Raw genomic sequence first — 27,983 nt, forward strand, 5'->3', positions numbered from 1 at the left:
TGCGTATTGACATTTTATTCAGAATATAAAGATAAATCCACTGAGTTTAAAAAAGGAAAAAAAAAGAAAAAAAAAATGAGTATACTATCGAGGAGAAGGTACAGGACCTTTGGCAAACATAAAAATATGATGTTAATAAATTAAAAACCAGATTGACACACTATGTACAGAATCATCTAACGAAAAACACAGAGAAGGATGTTGAAACAATTGTAAGGGGCTTGTGAGTTCTTGATCGATGCCAAGAGAAGAGGGGCGGTTCTTCGGCGAATCCAAAGAATTGAAAAGACGGAACAGATAGTTTTTGAAATTTCATTTTTAAAGCAATAAAAGAGAGCTTTGGGAGCATGAACATGCTCTTGGGGCTTGGAGGACAAGTGGAAAAAGTGCAGTTTTAGATATTTCAAGAAATACATACGTGTAATAAGTTTCAGAATTACATAGATCCTTTTAGCAGTAAGAAAGTTTAAACTCACGTTTCGATGCTTAAAAATTTGATTCAAGTGCTGAAACTTTCTTAGAGCCTAATTTAAGACTAGTTTAAGTTGAAATAGGTAATTGATATCTCAATTTTTTCCCCAAAAACTGCACTTAGCCCACTTGTCCTTCAAGCCCCTCAAGTATCATCTACTTACAGAGAACAGGTGAATGAAAGCATAGACGATGCTACAGGAAAAGTCTTGAAAGATTGAAAATTTACGAGGGTCGTTACTGACGCAAGATCAGATTAAATAAAAGTAAAAATATCAGCCAAAAGAAATTTGTCATTGAAAGGAATGATTAACGAATTAATTCTGAGCTGTTTTATTTCAAATTCTTACTAAAATACTGTGAGGCTTTTTATGAAAAACTTTGTACACATAATAAAATATTTTGCACACATGAAGAATTTCAATTGAAAAAAACAAACAACAGCATATTTCAACCCTTTTAGGACGACACATCTCAAGGCTAAATAATACAGATTGACATAAAGCTTAAAATACCTACATTCTAAGTAATCACAGGTACAGGAAAAAGAGACCGAATCATTTTGATTGGCCACCTTGATAGAAACTGATTCATCAATGTAAGGAGGGCATACCATTGATGCCAAGATGAGTTTATCAGATATATTCTCAGTTATGCCCTTTTTCTCACATGAAATATGCAGCTGAGAATATTATTCTCACTTTACTTAGTTGTTTCTTTAGAGATATCAAATGACTATTTACAAATTCATAAGTTTATCAGAAATTAAGATGAAAGGAGGAGGATTCTTATTTAAAGCAAATAGTGTGCTTCAAACTGAAATTTCTGTCTGGACAAAATTAAAACAGCTCAAAATTTTCAAGTTCAGGACTGTACACCGAGAAATTGAGAAGAAACACCTGACTCGAGGATTTTTAGTTCTTTTTCTTCTTTTTAGCTGAGGTTGGTTTCGAATCGGCCACAGCGTTAGCTTCGCTTTTCCGTTTGCCTTGGCCAGCACGAGGCCCTCGCTTGTTCTTTGTTTTGTCAGCTGCTTTCTCTTTCTCCTCTAGTTCTTGATTTTCTCGCTCAATGAGTGTGATTAATGTGTTACATCGTCGCTGCAATTCCATCGCAGTTCTGCTCTTGATGAACCAGTCAAAGCGGAACTGAGGGGCAAATCTTGTTGCAGATCGTAGTTCTTCATACACATTCTCCTTGTCGAATCCAAGTCGATGCAACATACAAACCAAAAACCGATCTTCTTCTTCAGTGTAGTTTTTGCCTTTGTTTGTGCCGTAGGATATTCTCAGCTGGTGGAATGGCGCTTGATACCTCTCCATTTTAGCATCTAAGGCTCGCTTTATACTGGCACGGCGTTGGATTTTTGCTTCACCACGTTCTATTTGAGCCATTATTCGTTCAATATCTTGTAATTCCTGACAGCGTTCCCAAAATACACTGCTATACTCTATAACTTCTTCGGGGGTTTTGCCTTCGACTTCCTTGCAAATGTTGTGAATATCGTCTCTACCGAATTTTTCATTAGCTTTTATGAATTGGTTGAAATCACGCTTCGTCCAGTTGGTAAATCCTTGCGTCAGAAGATCTTCTTTTTCCAATAGTTCTTCTTCAGTTAGTGGTTGTGCCTCGTCGATCTTCTTCTGCTCTTCTTTCTGTATTTTGTTTGCATCTACACCCAACTCAGGGTTCTTGGGTACCCGGTAGCCCACTGACTTGCGGAAATAGTAGATTTCTTGATCTAACAGCTCGAATAGACGCATTGGAAAGAACTGGAAATCTTGGACAATTGGTTGTTTTGGAGGTCTTGGAGCTTTTGGTGCTTTCGGTTCTGAAACTCTGAGCGCTTCACGGAAATATGCATCAACAGCATAGTTTGCTTTCCTCTCTCTCTTAGGAGGCTCAATCCAATTTCCAATACCGGTGAGTTTTTGCTTTTCACGGTAGTCTTCCCCTTCAAACTGATAAACAGATTCAGTGGGAGCATCGAGGGTGAAATTTCGAAGAGAGGATTCTCCGAGCGTTTCTAGCTTCTGCTTCATCTCTTCAGTCTTAGCCTCACCTTTCTCAAGAATTGTATCAATATCTTCATCTGTAATTTCTGAGTCTTTTGAAGCAAAGACATGATTGGCACCATGCCGAATCATATTAAGCATTTCGTCTTTTTGGAGAGCAGCCTTGTTGTCGACTAAGCGACCTTGTTGAATGACCAGCTTGTCCAAACGTAATTTGACTTCTGCTCTTTCAACAATTTTTTCCTCAACAGTATTTTCAGTGATTAGTCGGAAAACTCGTACTTGTTTCTTCTGACCTATACGATGAGCTCGGTCCATGGCCTGCAAGTCCATTTGAGGATTCCAGTCAGAATCATAAATGATAACTACATCTGCAGTTGCCAAGTTGATACCAAGACCACCAGCGCGAGTTGACAACATGAAAATGAATTTGTCACTGTTTGGGGCATTAAATTCATTGATCTGCCGCTGTCGATCTTCGTGGGGAGTTTGACCATCTAACCTGCAATACTTATATCCACGCCAGTGGCAGAAATCTTCAAGGATGTCAATCATACGCGTCATTTGACTAAAAATTAGCACCCTTGAGTCTTGTTCTTGTAATTTCGGCAGCAGCTTATCAAGAATGACCATTTTGCCACAGTTAAATACCAAGTGCTCATCTGTTGTATATGGTGGACCAGGTTCAGCGCCATCAAAAAGATACGGGTGGTTACAGCACTTTCGCAGTTGCATCAGGATGTTTTGAAGCCGCATTTTCTCAATTTTTCCAGCACCATTCACAATGTCAATATCTTTCATCAGGACTTTAGTATACCACTCTCTTTGCATTTTACTTAAGCCAACATACACCTTTAATTCTTTTTTGGGTTTCAATCGCTTTTCCACTTCAGACTTGAGACGACGCAACAAGAAAGGTCTTAAAACTGCATGCAATCTTTCAACAAGTGCATTGTCACCAAGACAAGTATTCGTATTGAACCATGCATCAAAATCATCTGATGAATTGAAAACATCAGGTAGCAAGAAATTCAACAGAGACCATAACTCATGAAGGTTGTTTTGTAATGGAGTTCCAGTTAGCAGCAATCTGTTGGTTGTCTTGAATTCTCGAACAATTTCTGATAACTTGGATTTCTCGTTTTTAATACGGTGAGCTTCGTCAATGACCATGTAGCGCCAATTAAATTTCTTCAAGGTGCTTTTCTCTCGAATGATCATTTCGTAAGAAGTTACACAAACGTCCCAGTCTCCAGGCATTAAAACGTCTCTGATGAAATTATTACGAGCTTCTTGGTCTCCAATTAAACAAACTGCTTTCAGCGAGGGACACCACTTTTTGAATTCATTCATCCAGTTCATCAAGGTTGACTTAGGGACAATGACCATATGAGGGCCAGAGATGTTACGGAAGTTCTTCATGTAACCAAGTAGCGAGATGGTTTGAAGGGTTTTACCTAGACCCATCTCATCGGCAAGAATACCGTTAATGCCGTTTTCAAAGAGAGAAATCATCCAGTTTAGACCACGGACTTTGGTAATCTCGTAATTCACCATTTTTAATGTAGAATGGTGAGGAATCAAACATGGTTATGGTCTTTGTGGCTGCGTTACTCTCAGCCAGTAGTTCTTCATCTTCCTCTTGCTCTGTTTTCCGGTGACGATGATCAGCAGAATCTTTAGAGGGTGAGTCCGAGGATTTTGGTTGTTCTTTCCGAGGCCTACCTTTTGGTTTTCCAGTGGTTGTTGGGGAAGTTTTATCCTTATTGCTATTCGTCATGAAGTGAGAGAAAATTTCGGTCTGTTTTAGTAAGAATTCAAAGCGCTTACTCTGGTCAACTCCAGGTTTATCGAATTCAGCTTTAAGACTTTTCGGAGCGGGCGGAGCTTCCATAGAGGATGATTCGTTCGATAATTCTTCACCATCAGAACCGTCGTCTGACCGGTTTTCAGACCCCGTTTTAACCATTTTGACAAAAGATACCTTGCACGCACTCAAAAATACCGGATAAGTTCGGACGTCGATGGATTACAACACTACAATAAAAATGGATGATGTTTCCGTTCCGGTAATTAAAAATTAGTCTTTGATATAAAATGATAAGGTAACGCACTTCAGAAAAAACGTAAGTATTGAGAAATTCACGATAAAATCACTGTGACTTGTAAACACAAGAGAAGAAAGGTCTTTTCATGCGGAGGGAAATGCGAAAACTTTAGTCGCCATATTGGCTGAGGCAGCATAATAGTCTAGTACCAACGTCAACATTCCAAAACCTTCCGGCCCGGGTTAGGTCAACCCGAATTATTTGGAGATTCAATGTATTCTCATGTATGACATTATGTTAATATACTTTGCAGTATTTTGAGCTAAAAATAATGTAAAATAGTTCATAGTTTTTTCCTTTTCTCGTACTTTTTTAATCGAAACTGTAGGGTATGCTCATTCTGCAATCTGAGGAAGCCTGAATTTCGAATGAATTTTCCCGCTTTTTTATTGTCTTTGCCCTGTTTCCAAAAAAATAATTTTGAGTGTTTCGTCTTTTAATTTTGAAATTGTACTAAAATCTCTGGGCGAAGGAGTTAACAAGTGTCAGTGAATTTCGAACAAAAACATTTCGAATGAAGTCGACGCTGAGAACTAAAATCCTGAACTTTCCCCCTCTCTCCGGTGCCCCCCCCCTTGCAGTGTCAGTGAACCCCACCCTACCCTTCCACTTTTTTCTCCTCACCTCCCCACTCTCATTGCCTGCCCTGCCCCTTGCCTCCACCGTAATCAAATTTTCTTGTTTTGGTTTGGTCGGTCCCGGCTGCTTATCAATTTTCGCGTGGATTTTAGCCGATACACGTGCCAAATGAACAACATAATAGACGCTCTAACGCAAATTGGGTAAGTTTCACTACCGCATATCATACCCTCTCAAATTTAAAGGAATATCAAGCCTACTAATGAGCTACCATACACTTTCATGAGTCTGTGTAAACGAAGTTTAACCTCACTTCCATCAGTTCATGACTCGTTGGCAGGGTTGATTTCTCGCTTATATTTGTCACCTAAGCTCCCTCCTCTGTCCTATTAATTCACCATCAAATCGCTCTTTGAGTTAAATGCTTCCGTGCCGCAACAACAAAGCACTAACATGTCAGCAATCCTTATCACGAACATGACGTTCATTCGAGATGACCACTCCTGTGAGATCCAATAATGATTTGTTTCTTCCGAGGCTCAGATCTTGCATTGGAAGAGATGAATTTTCTGAAGGACTGAATGATAATATTATCCTTTCCAATATGCTTGTTGAGGGAAAAGGCATTCAGAGCTATTTGGAAGGTATCTATGAGTACTTTTCATGAATAGTGAGAAAGTGTCTTTAGGAGAGATTAGTGGGTTTTTGCCCATCAAGTCTCGGAGTAAGAAGTTCCTGATCTTATCATCATTAGGTATTTCATGTTTTGATAGTATTCTATGCCTGTGCAATGAATAGTGTGGTATGAATCTGGTATTATTTTGATGTGTAACAAACCAAATCAACAAATATTTTTCAAGAGGGTCCGTGCAAGTTTTCTGTCAATTTGGTTGATAGGTATGTTGTGATTGATACAAAGTTGTAATCCACTTAACTCAAGGGTAAATGATCAAATATCGAAGTCAAAATATCAGAGTGGAAACAAAATTATGGTAGAAGTAGGTGAATGCACTGTCTGGGCACAGTGATAATATTTGAGCATTTCAATCGAAAACTTGATAATTTTCTAATATTAATTAACTGTGTCCTATCTGTGAAGAGTGAAGCACATAATTAGCTGTATATTAAAGTGTCAATGAATCTAGTTCAGAACCAATCTGTGTTGATTTACCATAACTAACACTCTGACGACAAAGGTTCTTTTAACTGAAATGAAATACTAATGAAACTAGGCGGAAATGAAAGTGAACCAGCTGTATCATTACGCACAAAGTACCTGACAATGTTTCCCAAGTAAAACTACCTCTCACTTTAGAGCTGAGGTCCAAAATCACTTTACATTGAAAGTAGCACCCTCTAAAAATGTTTCTGAGACTCTTTGTGGAACTGTGAGATTTCAACCTGTAGATGATTATGATTTATCAATCTACAGTTTGATATTGAACTGTCAGTCACTGATGCCTGATACGTTCTTCAAAATTCAAAATGTTGTCAGGTGCCAGCACTTGATGTTGTCACCAACACGTTTATTATCTTATATGGAATGTTAAGATCAGGAGCCAGAAATTTTAGAATTGAACTGGTGGAAGAAGTTACTTTCATTGTGATAGAATCTCTGGTGCAGTAAGATGCTGCATTGCAAGTAACTAAAGTAAGTGTACTGTGTAAGCAAGGCCTGCAAGGCACCAAGTTGTAGGGTAGAAATTTGAGGTCAACCTAGTAGAAACATTGTAATGCTTATCTCGAAGTGGACTTCCTACTGATTGCTGAAGATTAGCGGGACGTGGGAATAGTAGTGTTAGTAAATTAATTCTCTGCATACGTCCAAAGTATGAAAAATTGTTGAATATGGTTTACTTTAAATTGCTACAGCATTAAAACCAGCTTTGAACTCGAGTCTAAACTCTAACTAGAGGCTCATCTCATTTGAAGGTCTCATCTTCATATTCCTAGGTTCCCTCTTGAAGAGATGATAATGGCTTTTTTTGAGCAGATTCTCATTATCGTAAAATAAATGTTTATCCCTTAAAATAATTAGTTTTATCTACTTCTGCTCATGTCTTTCATATGAATTTATTTTTACCAGATTTACTAATGTGGACACAAATTATGTGAACGACATCTTGAGTGATGGTCCCAAGTCAGTCAAGTATACGCAGCTGGTTGAGTGGTTGTCAAAGGAGCTGGGGTCACTTTGTGCTCTAGATGATCATGTCAATGCCATTGCTTCGCCGGATGACTCAAGTGCATTTATGCTTGAGCTTAGTGGATTTCTCAAAGAAATTGGTTTGTTCAAACAAATAAAAATGCAATACCATTATTTCTCTTTTTTAAATTTCTTGAAACTTATCAGGAATGGACAAAATTCTTGTCTTTCCCCTTTTTTTAATTAGTCTCCCCATTTGAAAACCCTTGTTTCTTCAGTAATTTAAAGTGATACCTTTTTAATGGCTCTGTTTGTATAAATTGCTGTGATTTTGCATAAAAACTTGTGATTCTTACAGCTGTGTTTCCAAAAAAAAAAAAAGAAAAAAAAGGAAAAAAAGAAAATTTGCCAGCCCTCTCAATTTTCAAAATCTGTTTTGGAGGTCCTCCCATTTTTGCATGTAACCTTCATGACCCGCCTGGTTGTGTGGTCAAGAAGTTTTGTGCACCCCAGGAACTTGTTCCCAATAATGTGCACCTTGTCAAATTTTTAGAGAAAAAGGCAAAATTCAATTGAAGTAATTCAAATGATAAGCACTAGTTAATCAGATCATATTTGTCTGATAGACAGTCTTAAGTAGGAGATTTGCCAAGAGTATATCACCAAGACGGCGATTTTAATTTATTGCAATAAACATATCACATGGTAAGGAGAGTATAGAAGAACAAATAGTGACACTTTTTAAACAAATTTAATTAGTTTTTTAAGTTAATGGTCCTGAGCAAATACATTTGTATACTTCTACGTCTGCAAGTAATACAGAAGAATAAAAATATTAATTAACTTTAAAAAAGAAGAAAAGAAAGAAAAAGAAAAAAAAGGTTGTTGCTTTTGCAAATTGCCTCTTGACAGATAATCTGCATCAAGCCTGCTGCAACATCAGGCATTTTTTGTATTCCTTTGACAATGCAGATTTGGAAAACCCCAGTTTAAGAATGGAATGATTCTTGTATCTGTCAGAAAAATACTTACCACATCTGTTGAAGGCACTCAAAGTGGATGATGTATTTTTGTATAGTTAATAATCCAATTAATACCTTTGAACCTTCTCATCATGTAATTAAAAGGCCATTCAAAGTTTGAACCTTTTTCACTGGGGGGGGGGGGGGGTGGACATAAGTTTTTTATCTACAAATCTGAGCTCATGGTTGCAAGAAGTGAAGAGTCAGGGATCTTAGAGGACTAGTTTTTTTTCTTTAAAAAAATGTTGCAGCCTTTTCTACTTCCAGAAGTATTCACTTCTCTCTAAAAAAAGCTATCTTGTAACATGAATTTTAAATAAATCATTTACTTTGATCTTGTAAAATATTTTAAAAACATCGCTGATTTTGCATTAATTATCACTACAATGAAGTAATGATTTGTCCTCAAATTTCTGAGTTGTATGATTTTTCTCTGGAGCAGAATGGATCAGTTGTGTTTGTCAACAAAATTTTGCTCAACGAATCTTATTTTTTTTATTTAATGCATAAGCTGTAGTCATCAAAAAAGACTTTTTAACAGGGTCAATCATCCATTACATCCAGAGAATTCATGGAGAATTTTCTCAGAGAGTACAGAAGTGGAACTTGAGTTTCTCCAGATTTCATTTTTGGCAAGAAACTTCAGTGTAATAATTTTTCCTTGGGAAAACACAGGACGGTTTTAAAAACATGAAATAGTAAAGGTTGATGCAAAGCTTTTTCTTACATTTGATCGTCACTTAATATTACACAAGTAAACAAAGTGTTGCATTTTAGGTTGCAATTACAAGTCGCTGACAGAGGGCCACATCAATGATCGTCTCAACTCGCGTGATTCACGGTTGCTTCTCCTTGATTATTTGATCTCGGAGGTTGAGGCTGCAAGAATGATGCGAGCACACTGCCCTGAGGAATCAAAAACTATGTCTATTCACTTGGTAAGTCTCCCTCCTTTCTCTAATCACCCTCCTCTTAAAATTGATCAGCGGCCCTATTATTGAAACCATGTTAGGACGACAAGACAAGACATAGCCCCACCTTGACCATGCAATATATTGCACTTAAATCTCTTATCAGGCTCCTTTAAACTCTCAGTAATCTGCCTGCTAATGTGGTCCTATCATAAGCAACACTTTCTGGCAAAGAATTTCTATGGACCATTTTGATAAACTTTTTGAGAAAAAAAAGGAACTAATGGAGCTTAAAGCATAATTTTAAATGTTTACATATCAAACAATTATTTACTGTTGAAGAATGCAATTAGATGCTCCTAATTTCATTATTATATGACCCATAAGAAAGTTACGGACTACTGTCCACTTTTAAGCACTCAATTCATGTTTTCTCACAAAATCTTTGTCAATACCTACATGGTGGACATTTCTAAAAATGTGATCATGTACTCACTTACACGTGTGAGAAATTAACATTTACAGTTATTGTAAAGTCAAACCTTCCTCTCACGGAAGAAACCCAAGTCTTCTTGAATCTTATCAAGCACAAAACTAATTGCAGTATTCTTTATGGTGAAATCCCTCTTTCAGTTTGCTGAATCTTACAGGATGAAAATATCAAAGAAAGAAGGAAATTTCTGTGATATTCATCTTATATTTTCTTCCTAATGACAAGTTGATAATCAATAGATAGTTTTACTTGTTTTGATTTTTCATGTAAGGGAAATTTTAAATTAATTTAATATAAACAAACATAAACCGTGATTATTCTGCACTCATTATTTTTCTTGTGCCAAACACTGTGGTAATCAACTATTTGTAGGCAAATTCCTCCTGAGCTCAACTGACTCACTACATATTCGCTCGTTTTTACAGCAAGAAAGTAGCGTTGCGGCTGATTTAAAGAACATGCTAATAACATTGAAATTCGCCAAGCCACCGGACAACATAACACCAGAAGTGCTGTTTGGAAAAGTGCAAGCAAAGGTAAACCATTCTTGTCAAATTTAGCCACAACAATTGTAATACTTTTAACGTACAATCACTACATTATCCAGAATAATGAACACAAATTGAAAGAATATCATGAAAAAAAGTTTTTATATCAGTACAGAAGTGGCATAAAGGTGTGCAATGTTAGAGATACTGCATGGCATGAGAACTCTCTCAGAAAATAATGCCCTCATTCATTAATTTGTGACCGTTCTTAGAAAAAGCAGTCTCAGATCTGCAAATTTCAAAATTGAGTCAGTAAAACTATTACGCAGGGAAGTATTTCATGAAAATTTTTTTTAATAAACCCCCTAAATGTCAAAATTTATCCAAGCTTTAACTGTGAAAAGTTAGTAGTGCAAAAAGAAAAGTTTTGAGAAGTGATAATATCTCAAGTGTAAAATTTTCAGGTTTACATCCAATGTTTTGCTCATCACTGGCTTAAAATTGAAGTAAATTGTCTGCAATATACTCTTCAACATCATGACAATAGACACATTTGGACTGCCTTCAGCAGAAAGAAACCAAACCACATCAGCTTTTGCCAAATTTAATCGGGCAATTTAACTTTTTTCATGAGAACGGTTATGCAGATTTTTGTCCAAATTTGAGTGAATATTCTGCATAGTATGAAGTAAATTCCTTGAAATATTCAAAGGAATCCACACAAAAGTTCTCTTGTAAAAATTAAATTTCCCGTTAAATAAGGCTTAATTCCCTTCTGCTAAATGCGGTCCATTTGATGTTCGGGAATTTTTCGTCAAAAACTGAAATTATGCTTTTTAATTGACTAAACGTATCTCATACTCCTAGAAAATTCACTTTCTTACAAACAAACAAAAAAAGGAAAGGAAAAAGAACTGGTCACTTTCAATAATTTGTCGCACACTTGTGCTTTTAATTAAACTTGTAATACATAGATCTTTGCGAATAGTAGTAATTGATTTCTGATTGTCCTTTCTATTTCAGTTGAAGGAAGTTTTAAGTAAAGTGCCTGATGATCTCCTCCGCAAACCACTATTCACTGGCGTACTCACTGACAAGCAGTGGTTTCGTCTCGCAAAAATACAGACTGAACTTCACACCGATTACACAATCAGAAGAGAAATGTTGTTGAAACGATTGGATGTCACCGTACTATCATTTGAGGTAGGTCCTCCTGTGACTGCTTTCATTCAGTAGTTCAGAATGGTCTTCTCAATGGCACAAGTATTATTCAAAATCTCAGCCTTAAAATAAGACGTATAAATTGAAGTTTAGTCATAGTAGAAAATAGCTTTCACAAGGTTTCTTTACAAGAAAGTTACATCAACCTAATGATGTCTTACAGCCTAAACTCAAAAATTTTGAACTAAGTGTGTTCCTTTGTTCATATTGACCTATGAATATAAAATGGTTGATCTTTCTACTGTCTCAAATTGACTCATGTGTTTTTCTTGTTTTGCCATCATTTTACTATCTGTCTCTTCTAGAAGAAGTATCGATAACTTGAAAAATCACCTCTGAGCATCATAAGCATGAAATATGCCTGATCTTGCGATTGGTTGATAGCAGCAAACATGAGATTAATCTTGGAATGTTTGGCAATTTTCAGAAAATCGAATTTTCTTTGAAGAATGTGGCATATTGGGCATTTTTCCTCTTTCGCTATCAGGCAAAATTGCCAGATTGCAAAGAACGGTCTTTATTCTGAAACTTTTTGCTCCTCTGTCTATCATCATGTCAAACCTCCCAACCTTGATAGTATTTTTCAATTTTGAATTTTGGTTTAGTGGTCAGACAAATTGAAGAGCAAAGCACAGGTCATCACCCAGTCTTACACGCCAAAACGGCAAGCCTTAACATTAGAGCCGAACATCAGTATTGCTGATGTACTAGCCGCCAGAGATGACTTGACTATAATTGAGAAAACATCCAGCGCCAGTGTGCGCCGCAACACTCAGTCCTCAATCAACAAAGTAGTCATCGGCCAGGTAAGAATTCACCTTTTCATTCGTCAGTGGGAGAAGGATTAAGTGATCATAGAAAAAAAGACCTATCCATGTTTTTTAGTTTCGCTGAAGATTAAGTTTGGCTGCTGATCGTTTAGTTTTGAACATACTTCCATGCAAAAAAAGGTCAAATCTGTAGTCAATCTCTCCTTGGATTATCTCATTAAAAGTATTCCTTATTATTATGCCTGATTTTTAAAGTGAACAAATATACATTGAGTACACATCAGAATCATTGAAACACCTGTCAGTTGGATGGTAATTTGCTTCAATCGTTTTTGAATCTTTTATTTTTGTGCATGTTTGTTCAGCTCAGTCTAATTCTGCCATGCTAAGGAAAAACGCTGTATCAACCTTCAAGCGTTGCCAATTTTCCTCTGATGATATACGAATTTATTGAGGAAATTGTAAATATTTGTCTTCCAATTTTTCAGACTATTTTGTTTGCAATGTAATCTAAAATATATGATAATTTCTAGGAAAAATATGCATGAATTTCGTCGACTAGCATTAACAGGGTTGCCAGCGACCGGGAAAACCGGGAAAAGTCAGGGGAAAAAAATCAACCGGGAAAAGTCAGGGAATTTCGGTGTTGGTCAGGGATTTTTCTGATTTTTCGTGGAATTAGGCGCGGGCGGTCTCGGGCTCGCGTTGTGGTTAAAGTTGAACGCGTTTCACTGTAACAGACTGCGTCAGATCCATACTTAAAAGTCAGGGAAAAATATTGGAAAGTCAGGGAAAAGTCAGGGAATGGAAAAAAATAATTTGGCTGGCAACCCTGTATTAATAATAAAAGATTATAGATATAACTTTAAGTGAACGTATGATAAGTAAAAAGTAAACTTATCATCAAGGTTTGTAGATTGTATAAGGTAGTGGCGACAATTGTAATTTATCAATAAATTCTTCAAAAAAAAAAAAAAAAGAATTTCGTCAAAAATACATGTTTCATCCGGGGAAATTTGACAACTCCTGAACGTTCATGTGGCGTTCTTCCTTAGCACGGCAGAATTATTGTCTTATTATGGGTCTTATCACCATTATCATCTTCATCTTTTGTTCTAATTTGTAATCTTCTAAGGGAAGAGAGGCCTTAATCCACAAGACAAATTTTTTATCAGAATTATTCTATCATGCGAGGAGAAAAACTTGGCTCACTCGAAAACTCACTGTTGTTTAGCAAAGAATAAGTTTCCAGCAGTTTAATCATCTTTCATGCCAATTTAGGGAGTGAAATTTCAGTAGTATCCAGCAATTTCTAGCCCTGAACATGGTAGATTCGAATTTGAGATGTGGTCTCTGGAGGCATCAGAGAAAAAATGTTGTTGATTTTTCATGAATTGCCCCGTGACCAACTTTCGTCATGTGACTATCATGGTGGCTCAAGCAGACATTGAGGTTATCTCAACGCTCAGCGGCCTTGCCCAACACCTTTGAAAGGTGCTGGGCGATTGCGTTGGCCGATAACCCGCCATGACAGTAATCGGGCAATTAGCGAGAAGTCAGCAAGTCTTCAAGAACAATCGTCAAATCTCAACGGTACTCATCGGGTAACCAACAGTTGACCTGATGCCTCCAGAGAACGCATCTTTGATGCAGCGTTTTTTTCAAAACTATGATTCTAGATTCTCTAACTTCCAACTGTAGTTAACTCCCACTCAGATAGTCTGGTATTTTTGGACGTTTTTTGTCCCAAATTTTCACAGAACTTTCTGTTAAGGTCTGGTTTCGGTCATTAAATTTTGATTATTTATGAAAGGAGGTCTCATTTCCAATGGATGATCAAATTTTATCGCATTCCTGTAGTGATTATAGGAATTTAATCGATGACAAAAATTGATTTTGATGTTAAGCTTGACAAAAAGAATTAAAACGTTTATTCTGGAGGTTCCTAAAATGGTATGGAAATTAAAATTGATAGTCATTTTGTTGCGGTGAGGAATAAAATTTCTGATCCTTGAATTTTTTTCGATCATAAACTAACTTTCAAAGCACATATTCACTATGCTATATCTAAGGCTCTGTATCTGACAAAAAGCAAAATGTTTTAAGAATTTTCAGTTTGTGGTTTTACTCTTTTATGGAGCTATTGCATGTCATGGTGATTTGGATTGCATTTTGCCAAAAGGAACCTCTAGCATTGCAATGATGCTAAGATTGTGCAACTTCATCCTTTGCAATAAAATTGCGGAAATCGTGAAAAACTATGAAATTTAGATGGTAATTTTTGTCTTAAATTCACAGTTTTTAGCGAGTAAAATAGAAACTATAATGGATAATCGGGTTTTTCCTCCAAGACAAAAAAAGTTGCACAATCTTAGCAACATTGCAATGCTAGTGGTTCCTTTTTGCATAATGCAATCCATTTATGATTCAAGTATTTTATTCTCCATTATATTTTGTAAAAAACACAATGATGCCCCTGGTTTCTCCTGAAACGAACTCCAAAGCTCCAAAAATGCTCTCAAAATGTAGGCGATAACGGAATGTTATGGTGAGTCTTCACCCCCCACATCCAGCGGAACTCATCATACACAGATAGGGAGCAAATGCATTAGCAGGGTTGCTACTTTGTGTGAGTACTCCAGGGCTGGAGCCTCCGCAACCCTGCCAATGTATTTGTTCCAATCTGTGCTTGGAGAGTTTTATTCGATATAGAGGTGGACTCTCACCATAACGTAGGCGGTCTCCACTATTGTGGCCTTAACTTTGAGTGCTGTTTTTTAGCTTGATAGTCTATTTCAGAGAAAACCAGTGGTACTATTAGGTCTCTCTCAAACTTTCATACAAAGAAAAGCTTTTAAATCGTAAATCCCTATTGCATGCAATAGTTTCATACTTATGCTGAAATTTTAAGTCATTTTTTTAGAAATTTTTCTTCAACTTAATTAGTTTTTCACTTGATCTGAAATCCTCCCGATGCTTCTTACATTGCCACTTATGGAAGCGTGTAGGAGCCAAAAAAAAACTTGTGTTAAGCGGGACTTCGTCCTGAGCGAATTTCGACTTAGCGGGATTTCACTGTATGTCCTGTGTTTGTGGGATTGATAATGAATTTTCTTTCAGTGTTGATTTTCTCCATTTGTCCATTGCCTCCTTTAAACAGCACAGCAAAAAGCTAATGCCCATCCTTGATGTATTATTTTTTTATCATTCGACTCCGCAGTTGATGTGTCTTCTGATTTTCCATTATTTTGTCTCCTACCTTGATGTCATCTTGTTTTGCATTTTATTGTCCATATTAATGTTGTAATAATGTTCCGTAAATTTGTGGAATAGAATAAACAGATTTTTTTCATTGATTCTATTTTCATGTGTATCAGGTTCCAGACCGAGGTGGGCGCCCACATGAGCAGCAACCACCACCGCCAGAAATGCCAAGCTGGCAACAAAGATCTTCTGCTCCTGGTCCAAGCTCAGGTAACAAAATGCTTGTGAATCTTGCATGAAATTTTATCTCAAGGCTTTGAAGATCCCATATTTAACAGGGAGATACAGATTGTTGTTGCTTCTTTTCCGCAATAATGAAGATTTTTGTTTACAAAGTCATCAATCTAAAACCGTATTTAGAACAAATTGCCCTCTAGTGTCTGTGTTTTTCAGCTCCGTTTGCATCACAGTTTGGAAGTGCTAGTTTGTGAATAGGAGCTTAACCACGGAATTTGCTGTGGAAATTTTTGAGTTGTTAGCTGTACTGCATTGGTTAAAAAGCATAAAGTTACTTAGATTATCCATAGAAAAATTCTCCAATTCAAGATTGTGTGAGAATCATGGTGAAAGAAATAACTTAGCTGGCAGACGTTGTTCTTGTGTTTTTGAAGGGAGGAGGCTCATAGAAAAAGTGTCCAGCAAACCTTCGTTCACCAGTATCATGGCATTCCACATGTCATGTTCCATCAAAATGTTGTTACAAGTCTGCTGATCAGATCATCGCATTGTTTGTAGAAGGGAGAAAATCAGAAAGAACAAAAATATTTACAATGTAAATGTTGTTGCATTATATGTCCAGTTAAATGTACTTACAGACAGTGTTTGTAAACATATAAAGACAGTCTGAAAATGACGTAATAAAATAAGTTTTTGAAAAATCGACTTTCCTTTTGCATGAACAGTGCCTTCAAATGAAGATCTTTTTCCAATGAGTTCTGTTCCTGCTTTGTATTTTTTGTCGGCTCAGAGTTAGAGCTTGGTTTAGCAATTTTGTTTGTTTTTTCAGTTGGAGGAACTGCATCAACGGGTGGTGGCAGTAATAGGGTTCAAGCCGGTTGGAATTCTGGAGGCGGTCAAAGGCAAACAGGAGATAACTACCAGAACAGTCGCCCGGCTGGAAATCAAATGAACCAAGAGTCGAGGAGCACCTATCATACAGATAAACCAGCATACCAGGACAAGGGTCCAGGAAACTTCCAAGACAACAGGATAGGCTATCAAGACAACCGAGGTGGCTACCAAGACCAAAGAGGTGGTTATCAAAACAACCGAGGGGGTTACCAAGATCACAGGGGTGGATATCAAGACGGACGGAGTTATCAAGACAGTCGCGGCTATCAGGATAATAGAAACTACAGAGACAACAGAGGCTACCAAGAAACTAGAGCTTACCAAGATAACAGGGGCTATCAAGACAATCGAAGTAATTATCAAGATAACCGAGGAGGCTATCACGACAGTCGCGGTGGGCAGAGCAATCGAGGTGCCCCTCAACCCTTCCAGAACTCAACTAGCAACCGAGGGACGTACCAGAATAGTAGGGGCGCCTATCAGGACAACAGAGGCGCTCAAAACAATTACCAAAACTTTGCTCCTAACCATCAGACTGGCTACCAGTACAGTAACTATGGAGACGCGGCTGTTTACCAAGAGAGGAATAACTTCCAAGACCCTAGGCAGTACTATCAAGAAACCAAAGGTTATTCGGAAAATAGAGAGGGAGATGCTGGACGAGGTGGATTCAACTCTCGCGGTGGACCCCACAGTAGAGGCCGTGGTCGGGGTAGAGGAAGGGGCGCTTACTAGTCGTTTTTTGTTCTGTGTTTGTTCAGATCTTCCGTTTCCTGTTGTTAATTCTTCCTTGAAATCTCTCTCCAATTTCAGGGAAGATTGTTATTCCTCAGATAAAAATTTACATTTGTTTGTGGGCTGCACAGAAGTTATTAGTATTTAGAATCTTACGGAGCTTTTAACGATCAATCCTCTTTTCCTGGGTAATGCTAGTAACTTTTGTAGTTGATTTTTGATGAACATTGTGAAAGAATATTGTCTGATATCAAAGAGAGAGAAGTGCTACCAACAAGGTAAATGGTTTGATTGCATGATAGTCTCTTGATAATCAGCTAAAAAAATAAAACAATATGTAATTTTAAAAGAGGAAAAGTAATAACTTTGATGAATCAACAGTACTATGTTTTCTCTCCTAGTGCATCTTGTGAAATCAGCCACTTGTTTTAAATTTTGTACACAAGTGCATAAAGTTGTATTTACTTTGGATTTGTGTAATTTTGTTACCTAAGCAATGCCCATCGGTTTGTTTCATTTTCATCCATTTTTAGGTTGCTTTTTATTACTGGGGGAAAAAATGAGACTTTTCGTGTGTTGTTCTAGTTTTTTTAGTTTCAAAATAATATTCCATGTAATTAATTGTGAGATGAAAGTATTTATGAATTGGAATAAAGAGGCACACACATCAGAAAAATATTGTCAGATTAGAATGAAAATATCAGTGAGGAATTTTTTAAAACATTATCAAGATCCTCCTCTTAAGTTTTTAAACCACCTGTGAAAATACTGGAATTTTTTGACTGCATGTATCAAATTTTGTGTACTTAGTTTACATGATGAAATAGATTCAAACTGTGGATAAATTTTCCTTGCTTTTTAATAATTAGAAGTGTGTAAAATTGTTGTATTTCATCGGCAAAAGCATTAGATGGAAGGGTTTCATATTTTTCAGCTTTGCTGTCATTTGTTAAGTCTGATTACCTAGTTCTTCTTACGGCAATTTTGTATTCCAACAATGTGCCTTAATTCCAGATCTAAGTACATGCATGGATCACCATGAGATGGTGTAATTTTTTATTACCAAGTTCCTTTTGTACACCTTAAGGTATCTTGTCGAGTTTTACAAACTCAATTCTATGCTGCTGTCATACTTGCCGTCTACAACATGAAAATTGAGAGAGATAAACCATGAAGGGGAAAATCTTATATATTCTTTCGTTAAGCCAAAAATCATCAAGTATTTTGGGAAAAAAAATTCCTCTAAAAGGAATTCTGTGATAAAAAAATTTATTTAACTGCCGGTGAAGCAGTCCCACCATTTTAATTTTTTGTTTGTAAACCATCTATGTAAGAATTAGTAACCACCTTGCTCAGAGATAGGTGTCTTTAATTTCCTGGCAACAGTGGGATTCGTTTAAAACTAAAAAACCTCCTCTCTTGGATATCGACCAATTTAAAGTACAATACTACAACTAATTCCTTGCAGTGTAACATCCTAACCAAATTCAAAATCTTGTTTTTAAAAGTTTACTTCGAGACTTCTCTTAAAATTCATGAGTGCAGTCAATTTTAGCTTGCAAAAATTTCTTTTTGTAATCACAAATTAATTACTTTCAATCACAGTGTAACATCTGACATTTGGTTAGTAGGGCAAAAATGTATTTCTTTTATTTCCTGTATTTTTTCTGACCTTTTTGTAAACCATTATATACGCCGCATATCTCGGAAAACCAATGGTTTGGAAGATATGAGCCTGTTTTTAAGGCGCTGGCTGAACACGATAAAATTGTGATAAAATTTTCTTCATGGCACTTTTCAGATAACGCAGTATGTGTGAAAGTTAAAAGATCATACATTTTCTTGCTAATACTATGCCATACTTCCATGAGAATCAGAATCTACAAAAAATTTGAACTGAAATTGATGCCCCACGGTTCAAAATTAACTCATCTGATACCAAGATAGCTTAACGTTATCTCCCACATTCTCCCCTAGGTGACTTTGATTTTAAACCTCTGAGTGCCGAAAACCGATGAATTCTGTGCGCAGTATAAAATGAACAGATGTCTGCCCAAATAAAAAGACCAGAGTTCGTTAGTAGGCATGGTAAAATTTAAAAAACGAACCACGACACCAATAAATCAAATAGATTGGACTTTTAATTTTTAATGATTACCGAAAGCACATTTTACTATCTTCTTCCCGAAAAGAAAATTGCTCAAAGCATTTCTCAATATCATCGTTTGCTCACAAGATACAAAATTTCAAAGTTTAAATTTTTCCCAGAAATTCGTTTGAGGCCTTGTAAACCCTCACTGAAGATGAACACACTTGAAATTGGTTGATATCCAGGTAAAAGAGGAGGTTTTGCTAATTTCAAATTTCTTGTAAACATTTAACACTATTAAAATTGAAGTTTGACTGAAGGAGATTATTTGTAGGCTTTTTATCCCATTAGTTTGTGGTAAAACTTAAATGATAACAAAAACCTCCCGGTTTTGAAAATGTTCATTCTCTCCCAGTACAGTCCAGTTGAGTTCGTAGTTGTAATAGCTGAACATCATCTAGTTCTTGCTCAATTTTACCTCTCTTTCAGAAGTCAACAAGCTCATTTTCACAACGGTACAATTATGTCCTCTTTTGATAAATGGTCTTCAAATCGCTGACCCTCTGTTACTCTATCAATCCCTTCCAGAAACATTGGTTCAATTAGTGTTCATTTTGTTCCTTTTTTTTAAATTAAGCCATGAAAAAGTTTCTAAGAATTTGTAAGCTGGTGAAATGATTTGCTCCAACATGAACAGTCCGTATGAGAGAGTAGGCACTCTTTCATATTTTTAACTGACAACCACTTTCTTGGTCTCTGGACGGAGTACTTTGCTTTGATGGATCAGTATGTACTTCACCTAATATGAAGTACTTGTCATCTGTTAAAATTAAACTGCATCAAAATGAAATTCCAGAAGTGATTTCTTTTTCCCCAAGAATACAGAATAAATCGTTGGAAAAAAAAATCGCATCGGCCCACATTCTTCGGGAGGGATTGATTTGTTTTGTGCCAGTTTCTTTTTGTAAAAAGTTGCGTTAATATTTATTTGTAAAAAAAAAAAGAACCGATCTATGAGAATCAATAAAAATTGAATAAATTGCGTACCTTCTGGCGATTAAATGTCCTCCTTTGATTTGAATTCCAAGATGCAACTGAAGGAAATGCTGCAGGTGTAAACCATCAAATCAAGATTCTGCGACTACTGGAATTGACTCATTGAGGCGTTGGGTGCAGGAGGAGCACTTCTCTGCTACGCTGTTTGAGAATTTCCACTGCTAATTTAGGTTTTAGAGAGGAAATTATTGGATGAATTTTTTCGTTCTGAGCATTGTAAAATTGTAAAAAAACAATCAGCAAGAGTTTCAATGAATTATATAGATTTGCTCTGATCATGTAATGGATTTAAACTGTTGGCAGAGTTTATGAGACACCACCCTTCCTGCACCCGGCGCATCACTTATGATCATAGCTAGATATTAAAATTCGAGGATTTTGAACTATTTGCTTAGCAGGATGAAACTTTTTAGCTGTTTCTTCTTGAAGCGTGAACTTATGACTTATCTGGTTTGACAGTTATGCCTACGCGTTTGTGCAGTAGGTATGCTTTCATACAGTGATGACAGTTTCTCACCTTCTACTTTCTAGGAGCAGGATCTCTTTGCCGACATATGGTCACAAATGCTATAAAAATGTTGTTTTCCATTTTGAAAAAAGTGAAGAAAAGCTGAAGCACTATAAACTTCCTCTTCCAAGCTAAAAGGAAACATAAAATTAGTAAGTATTTCCTTACTTTTGCGAAGGATACTTACAATTAGTAAGTTTCCTTGTAAATTGTAAAATACCTTTGGACTTATCATGCAATTTCACTTGATAGTCTGAATGACGTACGAGTGTCATCTATGAAATTTCTAAGCAGTTTGATTTGGAAAATCACTCATATTTATCGTACACCGTAATATAGTTATCACAGAAATAGACTTTTATCTGGGAAATTTGATAAAATGTCATTGTTCTTCAGTGGTGCAGATTTGCTTAATTTTCGTAACTGAATTACATTACGGTGACAGCTCAAACATTCACTTAACATCTAATAATTTTCCTTTAACAGTGCCACTAACACTAACATTTTAGCCCCCTCTCCCCCTGATAAACACTTGCAATGTTCCATCCAAGACCAATCCACACAGGTCAGTCATTCCCGTGGACGAGTTTTGGTACTCTACTGCGCAGTGACGTACTATTGAGTGCTTGCAATGTATTTCTTATGGGAGCACCCATTGTGACGTACTATTGAGTGCAGCCGAGTTAGGGCCGGGCGGGGAAGTGGCTTTCAAAAAGATGCGCAATGACTGACCTGTGTGGATTGGTCTTGGTTCCACCGAGAGGAAAAAGTAGCATTTATCTCGACATTTGACTAATAAGGATAAAATTATCCAAAAAAAAGAAGATAGGATTCGGAATACGAGCAAAATTTGTCCAGTGTGAATAGTAAAACTATATTATTAAACTTTCATTGAAAAAAAAAAAAATTAATTTACCTCTCACAGCTTTGTAGATAAGTTACACTTTTTGTGTTAAGAAGGGAAAGATTTGAATACATAATTAATATTGCCAGCTTAGAAAAGCCCTTACTAGATTTTGAGGAAAACGGTTAAACATACTCAAAAAAGGGAGAAAAAATACTTTTGAATCTTCATGAATGCATCAAAACAAAATAATTCCCAATACCCTCAAAAAAGCATGTGTGTGTGTGGGGGGGGGGGGGGGACCAGCCGTAGAAAACTGAGATGCCAACTGACAATTTAGGAAAGTCACCTTGAATAATTTGAAATAATGCTATCTGCATTCAGAGAACTTGAAATTTTGTTTCAACACCTCAATTAGACATTCATGGTAATTCTGCTTTGGTAGTATTCGGTTACTGAACACTCATTTCTACCTTATTGATTTTCGCAAGTGACAGATGCTGTTTCTCCATAGAGAAAAAAACGGAGGTGTTCGCATTTCGGGCATTTTGGATTTTTTTGACAACGTAGGTCGGTACGGACAACTTTATTATCAATTTTCTTGGAAATGGTGTAGTTAATGAAAAAAAGTCATTCTATAAAAAGTGTTTGAAATTATAATGATTATTGATTTAAGCAAAAAAAACGGACTTAATGGTCTTTCTTACTACGAATTCCGGTCTTTGCAGTACCGACCTACTTCAGGGGGTGAACAATCCTAAAGATGCAACACCTTTTTTTTCTCTACGCTGTTTCTCTGAGGAAGGACTAAGAAAATGTGTGATAAAATGAAGTAAAATGCAATTTGTGAAGGAAAATTTGTCCCTAAAATCTCAAAACTTCATGTATGAGGGTGGGGCCTCCTGTTTTAAGTTTGCTCACAGTTTTAACATTATTAATGACCAGTTCTTTGCTGCTGGAAACTGACTGATCAGGCAATACAATACTGTGTCAAACTGTTGTATTGGTGATTCATTAGGGCATAAGTACAAAAATCAGAAGTCAGCCAGTTTCACTAACCTTGACTTCTTTATAAAGGAAGAAGTTCTTGTTATAGAAGTGGAGCTTTCCTCTCGACGAAGCATTCATTCTTCTCAAGGAATAAGACATTGTTTTGAAATGCTAAATACAAGCATTTCTTCAGAAAAACGGCATTGGCACCCTCACAGTTTTCTCATCAGCATCTTGAAATAATAAAACGGGCAAGAGAATCAATTGAAATTGGGGGTAAATAATAATTGGCTCCTAAAAAGCCTGAATTGGATTGTTTTTGATTACCTTGAATGGAACAATGACAATCACTAACTGGATGACGACAGAAGGACGAGGACAGGTATTTTTCCAGAAATTGGTAGAAGTGAGAGCATTTAGGGTTTGAGAGTGGGTTTTACTTCCCCAGTAAAAGTGGCTATTCAATTGGGGAAGAGCTTGAGTTTTAAAAATTACTCATGCTACTAATTAAATTTGGAGGGTGGGTCTGCACTGGCTATGCTAGCTGCCAACTGCTTCATAAAAAATTTGAGCCTGAGACTAGAAATAACACTTGCGATCAATTCACTTGCCCCAGAATTATGAAAAAAAGGAACATCACAGCTGAGGAGAAAAACAGGCAAGACTTCCCATTTAAGTGCCGCACAAGTTCACAACAGTGTATAATTGATAATAAAATACTAAGATAAGGCGAGAACAGAATGAACAGGGGGTGGTAGTGAAATGAGGAAACGTTATTACTGTACACAAGTTTAATCATAACGCTTGATAAAAACTGCCAACACAGCTTTTGGCTAGATCACGGGTTTCAATTTTCAAAAAATTTGTACACTATTAATAACGACCAATGAAGTGTTCTTGCAGGGAGGTGTCAAGATCCAGCCGCCTTGGAATAAAAGTAACACTCCGAAGACTTAAGACTAAGCAAAATTTAAGGTAGGTACAAAAATACTGTACATAAATAAATAATAAATCAACTTCATTCCATACAAAAGTTTCAGAACTGCATCAGAGAATAGTAATGACAAAAAGTAGACAAGAAAGTGATAATCAAGCAGTTCTTTTGAGTAACTACGTAGACCCTTTGCAATGCTGCTAAAATTGTGCAAATTAATGAATTGTTCTTGAGAGCAACTTTGAAATAATGTCCATGAATTTTTCGACACATATTCTCCGTCAATTTGCTAAAATTTCTGCTTCAAAATTAATTGAGCATGTAGAATTGATCTGATGTAAAACCTGTACAGAGATGGACTGTCATAGCAGTAATATAAAAGGTATACATGGTTTTGCAAGGAACTTTCTGATTCAGAGTAGTTAAAAATCACTGAGAAACTTTCGCTTGTAGCACAGTCAAGTTCCAATTGGGAATCAAGACTTGCATTGTACCCTTTGGGATGTCTTGACCAACCCAAGCAGTGAAACGCCTCCCAAGGAGTGAATAAATAAATTAATACATACAAAATAAACAATTTATCACAACAAAATCTCTCAGTCACAAAATTTCGACTGACGAGAGCTGGACAAATGCAATGCATATTTGAGAAAGAGGGCCTCTCCTCTTCCCGTCTCATGGCGACAAAATTTAATACATACTTTTTAAGATATTTAACAAGGTGGAGAAATGGTGCTGGGTCCACACCATTTCGCGGGGAAACAAAGCCAAGAAATACCAAAAATTAAAATTAGAGTCAAAAATAAATTTTTTTAGAACTCTAATGCGCACCAGTATGAAACTGAGGGGGGGGAGAGTGTTCAGCTCAGGCAGTTTGCAATGGAATATTAAGTTGGAGTCACGCAGAGAGATCTTTACCGGTTTGGGCCTTATTAGACCTCATCAGAAGATCACACTCAGCAGTGAACCCAACTTAACATGCCGCAAAATCCAAGACGGCATTAAAACGCCGTCATGGATATGACCCGAGGCATGACACAAAAGTGTGATCCTCGCGCCATCTACCGTCGCTGCTGAACAACTCTCATAACAAAACAAGGAAAACCCAAGAAAAATGATTATCGGATCCCCCCCCTCAGTTTCATACTGGTGCGCATTAGAGTTCTAAAAAAATTTATTTTTGACTCTAATTTTAATTTTTGGTATTTCTTGGCTTTGTTTCCCCGCGAAATGGTGTGGACCCAGCACCATTTCTCCACCTTGTTAAATACAGTTTCGGGCCACTTTTTAGTGTTTAATTTTTTAACTTTTTAAGATATTAGTGCTATTATTGCAGTTTGTTAAAACTACAAATAAAATGAATGTTCCGATTGCTTGACTGAGTTTTGCCCATCTGGAGTGATTGACAGAGGAGTTGGATGAATTTTAAAAGAATCTACTGGAAGTATTTTGCCTAATTTTTTCGTGGATTTTATTTTTGAAACAGAAAACAAATCATCACTCTGACTTGAACTTTCATGCGTACATTTTTGATATCTAAGGAAAGATCTCCGAGAGCTTAGAAGAGGTAAGCTGTATCGTTCTCTGATTAAAAAAATAAATCATGAGAGGCAATGAGGCAATGTGAAATGCAGTTACGTTGATTCAGGTTAAGGGGGGTCATTTTTGATCAAATAGAATTATTTCACTACGCTCTTTTGTAAAATCAAATTACACATATTCTCAGTTGTAAATCAGGCAGGGTTGCCATAATTTCTTAATCTTCAAATTCCCTGACTCCAAAATTTTCTCTCTGACTTACACTCACCTCGAAATTCAATTTCCACTTGCTTTTGAAACCACTGATTTTTGCTGAACTTGGGACAAAACTTCCTTCTTTGGAGATCAAATTATGGAAAAAGGCATTCCGTAGCTGGTTAAAAGAAGACAAGCCTTAAAAAGAACCAGAAAGGGTAAACACTTGGAAGATCAGTGATGCGTTTTAAAGATTAGGAGATGTATCAGAAATTTTCCAACTTTTTCTGGTCGTCAGAAATTCCCTGACTTTCCTGATTTACAGTCCAATGGCAACTCTAATCAAGGCCAAGTTAGTTAGAAATCTGATCATTATTTCATCAGTTGCGCAACATTTAGTGACACATGGAGCAATACAATCCAGTACCCCCATAACGCCATTCTTATGTGTATTCATAACTGTGAACAGGTTTTTCTCGGAACATTTTCTTTTTTCTTAACATTTTTACCTGGGTCTACTAGATGGATTTTCAAGACCTGGTTTTTTTTCTAATCTCTTTCTCTTACTACAAACGAAAGAGATTTCTCTACTTATTCTTGAGGCGAGAGAGAGAGAGAGAGAAAAAAAAAATCACTCTGAAGGACCCTTTGGATGAAATTCTTACATTTTTCTATCAACAACTTTTGAAAATTTCAATTTTTTGAATTTTCCAAAATACTCTTGTCTAAACAAAAAAAATGTTATTGAACATCCATCCAGTAGAACTTGAAGAAAATTCACCTTCGTATCAGTAAATTTCAGATAGTGAATATAGGAATCCATGACTCCCTTCAAATCTGTCCAATAAATTGTTAGACAATTCCTCTTTCAACTGGTTGTCAAACAATGCTTTCAGCAACTGCACTATTTAAGTGAAAGACAAACATTATGATATCTCAGAGGAAATTGAAGACCGGGGTATTAATTTTAATTTCTCTTCTCAAGTAGAATTATAAGGATTTTGACTTGTGTTCACACACTAAGATGAAACTAAAGTAGTAAATATAACTATACCTACAGGGCCGTAATTATAAAACAATAACAAATATGTATAAAAAAAAATATTGTACTTGATACATTACCAATGAAATATTTGTTTGGAATTCAAGCTTTGCTTTACAGGGTGAATTGCTATTTCATCAAAAATTCCAAGTGAAAGAAATCAGTCATTAAGGTGATTTGTCTTGCTTTCTGGCATGGTCGAACTGGCATGCAATACGTCGCAACAAAAAGGTCAAAAATTTTGGCAGATTTTGAATTTGAAGCCAAAGAAAGGATGAAAGCTCTTGCGCATGAGTCTGCAATCATTCTAAATCAAGAAATTGGCAAAATTCAGAGAGATGGAAGCAGGATTCTTTCCGTAAAAAAACTTTGAATTCAATACAGAAGTTGACAACTACATCGAATGCGAGGATTTTCTCCAAAATGAATCCTGCTTTGCAATATACTGCACGCCAGTTGAACCTTGCCAGAAACCGGAACAAATCATCTTAACCTTTCTAGAGCTGCCATTCTGATGCAGGTTCAGAAAAACATGGAGAAAGGTAAGAATAAATAAAAGATAAGGAACTTGCAAATGCAGCAAAATTCATTTTGCTGACTCACAATCAGTTAAACTGCTCTAACATTCTTCTTTTGCAGAAAATGAAGAGAACCATCTAAATTTTGTAAAAATTTCTAATGAATTTTCTTGTCACAGCTTCTTGTCAATCTACATTCTGAATCGGACAAGGACCAGCAGGCTGATTGTTGAAATTGACAGTCACAGCTATAGACAAAGAAGACATAAAGGTAAATGAGGCTATCCTATTGATGGAAGTGGGTGGTTGCAATGGACAAAGGAGGTAAGTAATAGACTGACGAACAGCAACCCATGAGAGTCCCTACAATTAGTCCATCATTTACCCCTTCAGTCTATAATGACCACTCATTGCAACCAATAGGATTGTCCCATACTCCTTGTGGCTTCTTTGTCCATCAATTTCAATAATCAGTCTGCAGACTAAACAGAGCAAGTAGGTGGAGAGACATCATTAGACAAGCGTTTGCCGCCAAGTTTGGTTGAACGGGATTTTGAGAATCTTGATTTCCGTGGTTGGGAGAATCTGAGAGAGGACCTTACGGAGCTTCGGGATTGGGAGAATGTCCACCTTGGAGGGTCCTGTCGAGGGGATCTGGATTGGCTCCTTGAGGTAACGGCCTTCTTCCAGCGTATCAATGAGCGGCTTCAGGATCGGGATGCTGTCACCTTTGCCCTTTTTGCTGGCATTGCTACCGTTTGATGTCGGGCTCTGGGCTGGAGAGTTCTTGGCAGTTTCGCATTGGTCAATGAACAAATCCGTCACTCGTAGGAGTTCCAGAGTCAGACCCCAGACAAAATTCTTCAGCGTTTGTTTCAGGTGACTAACGCCGACCATGACAATGTGGTTTGTTGTAGCTGACTGAAAAATAAATCATAGAAAAAAAACTTAGCTGACTGAAAAATAAATCATAG

General features: G+C 36.7%; 3 protein-coding genes across 6 annotated transcripts in view; 1 reads left to right on the top strand and 2 right to left on the bottom strand.

Moving 5' to 3' along the window:
* LOC109032053 (chromatin-remodeling complex ATPase chain Iswi) lies at positions 1-4,736 on the bottom strand. Its single transcript, XM_019043965.2, is given in 2 exon segments — positions 1-4,019; positions 4,021-4,736. Coding segments are annotated over 2 exon segments (3,069 nt in total). The 5' UTR covers positions 4,456-4,736; the 3' UTR covers positions 1-1,385.
* Positions 4,737-5,220: 484 nt separating this feature from the next.
* Positions 5,221-20,429, top strand: LOC109032054 (protein FAM98A). The gene is made up of 8 exons (XM_019043966.2): positions 5,221-5,376; positions 7,260-7,459; positions 9,119-9,279; positions 10,171-10,281; positions 11,257-11,436; positions 12,060-12,260; positions 15,602-15,698; positions 16,495-20,429. Exons 1-8 carry the CDS (start codon positions 5,342-5,344, stop codon positions 17,292-17,294), a joined length of 1,785 nt encoding a protein of 594 aa, XP_018899511.1. The 5' UTR covers positions 5,221-5,341; the 3' UTR covers positions 17,295-20,429.
* Positions 20,430-23,554: 3,125 nt separating this feature from the next.
* LOC109032052 (uncharacterized) overlaps positions 23,555-27,983 on the bottom strand; it is a 43,312-nt gene continuing 38,883 nt past the window's right edge. For all 4 annotated transcript variants that reach the window (XM_019043962.2, XM_019043964.2, XM_072302762.1 and 1 more), the window contains one exon: positions 23,555-27,930. In XM_019043962.2, coding sequence (XP_018899507.2) covers positions 27,523-27,930 — 408 coding nt within the window. In that variant the 3' untranslated portion in view covers positions 23,555-27,522. The remainder of the gene's footprint in view (positions 27,931-27,983) is intronic.

Source organism: Bemisia tabaci, chromosome 7, assembly GCF_918797505.1.
Source record: "Bemisia tabaci chromosome 7, PGI_BMITA_v3".
NCBI lineage: Eukaryota > Metazoa > Arthropoda > Insecta > Hemiptera > Aleyrodidae > Bemisia > Bemisia tabaci.

Coding starts and splice junctions, on each gene's coding strand:
- LOC109032054 (XM_019043966.2), top strand. CDS start 5,342: ATGAACAACATAATAGACGCTCTAACGCAAATTGG. Junction 5,377..7,259: donor GACGCTCTAACGCAAATTGG/GTAAGTTTCACT, acceptor TATTTTTACCAG/ATTTACTAATGTGGACACAA. Junction 7,460..9,118: donor TGGATTTCTCAAAGAAATTG/GTTTGTTCAAAC, acceptor GTTGCATTTTAG/GTTGCAATTACAAGTCGCTG.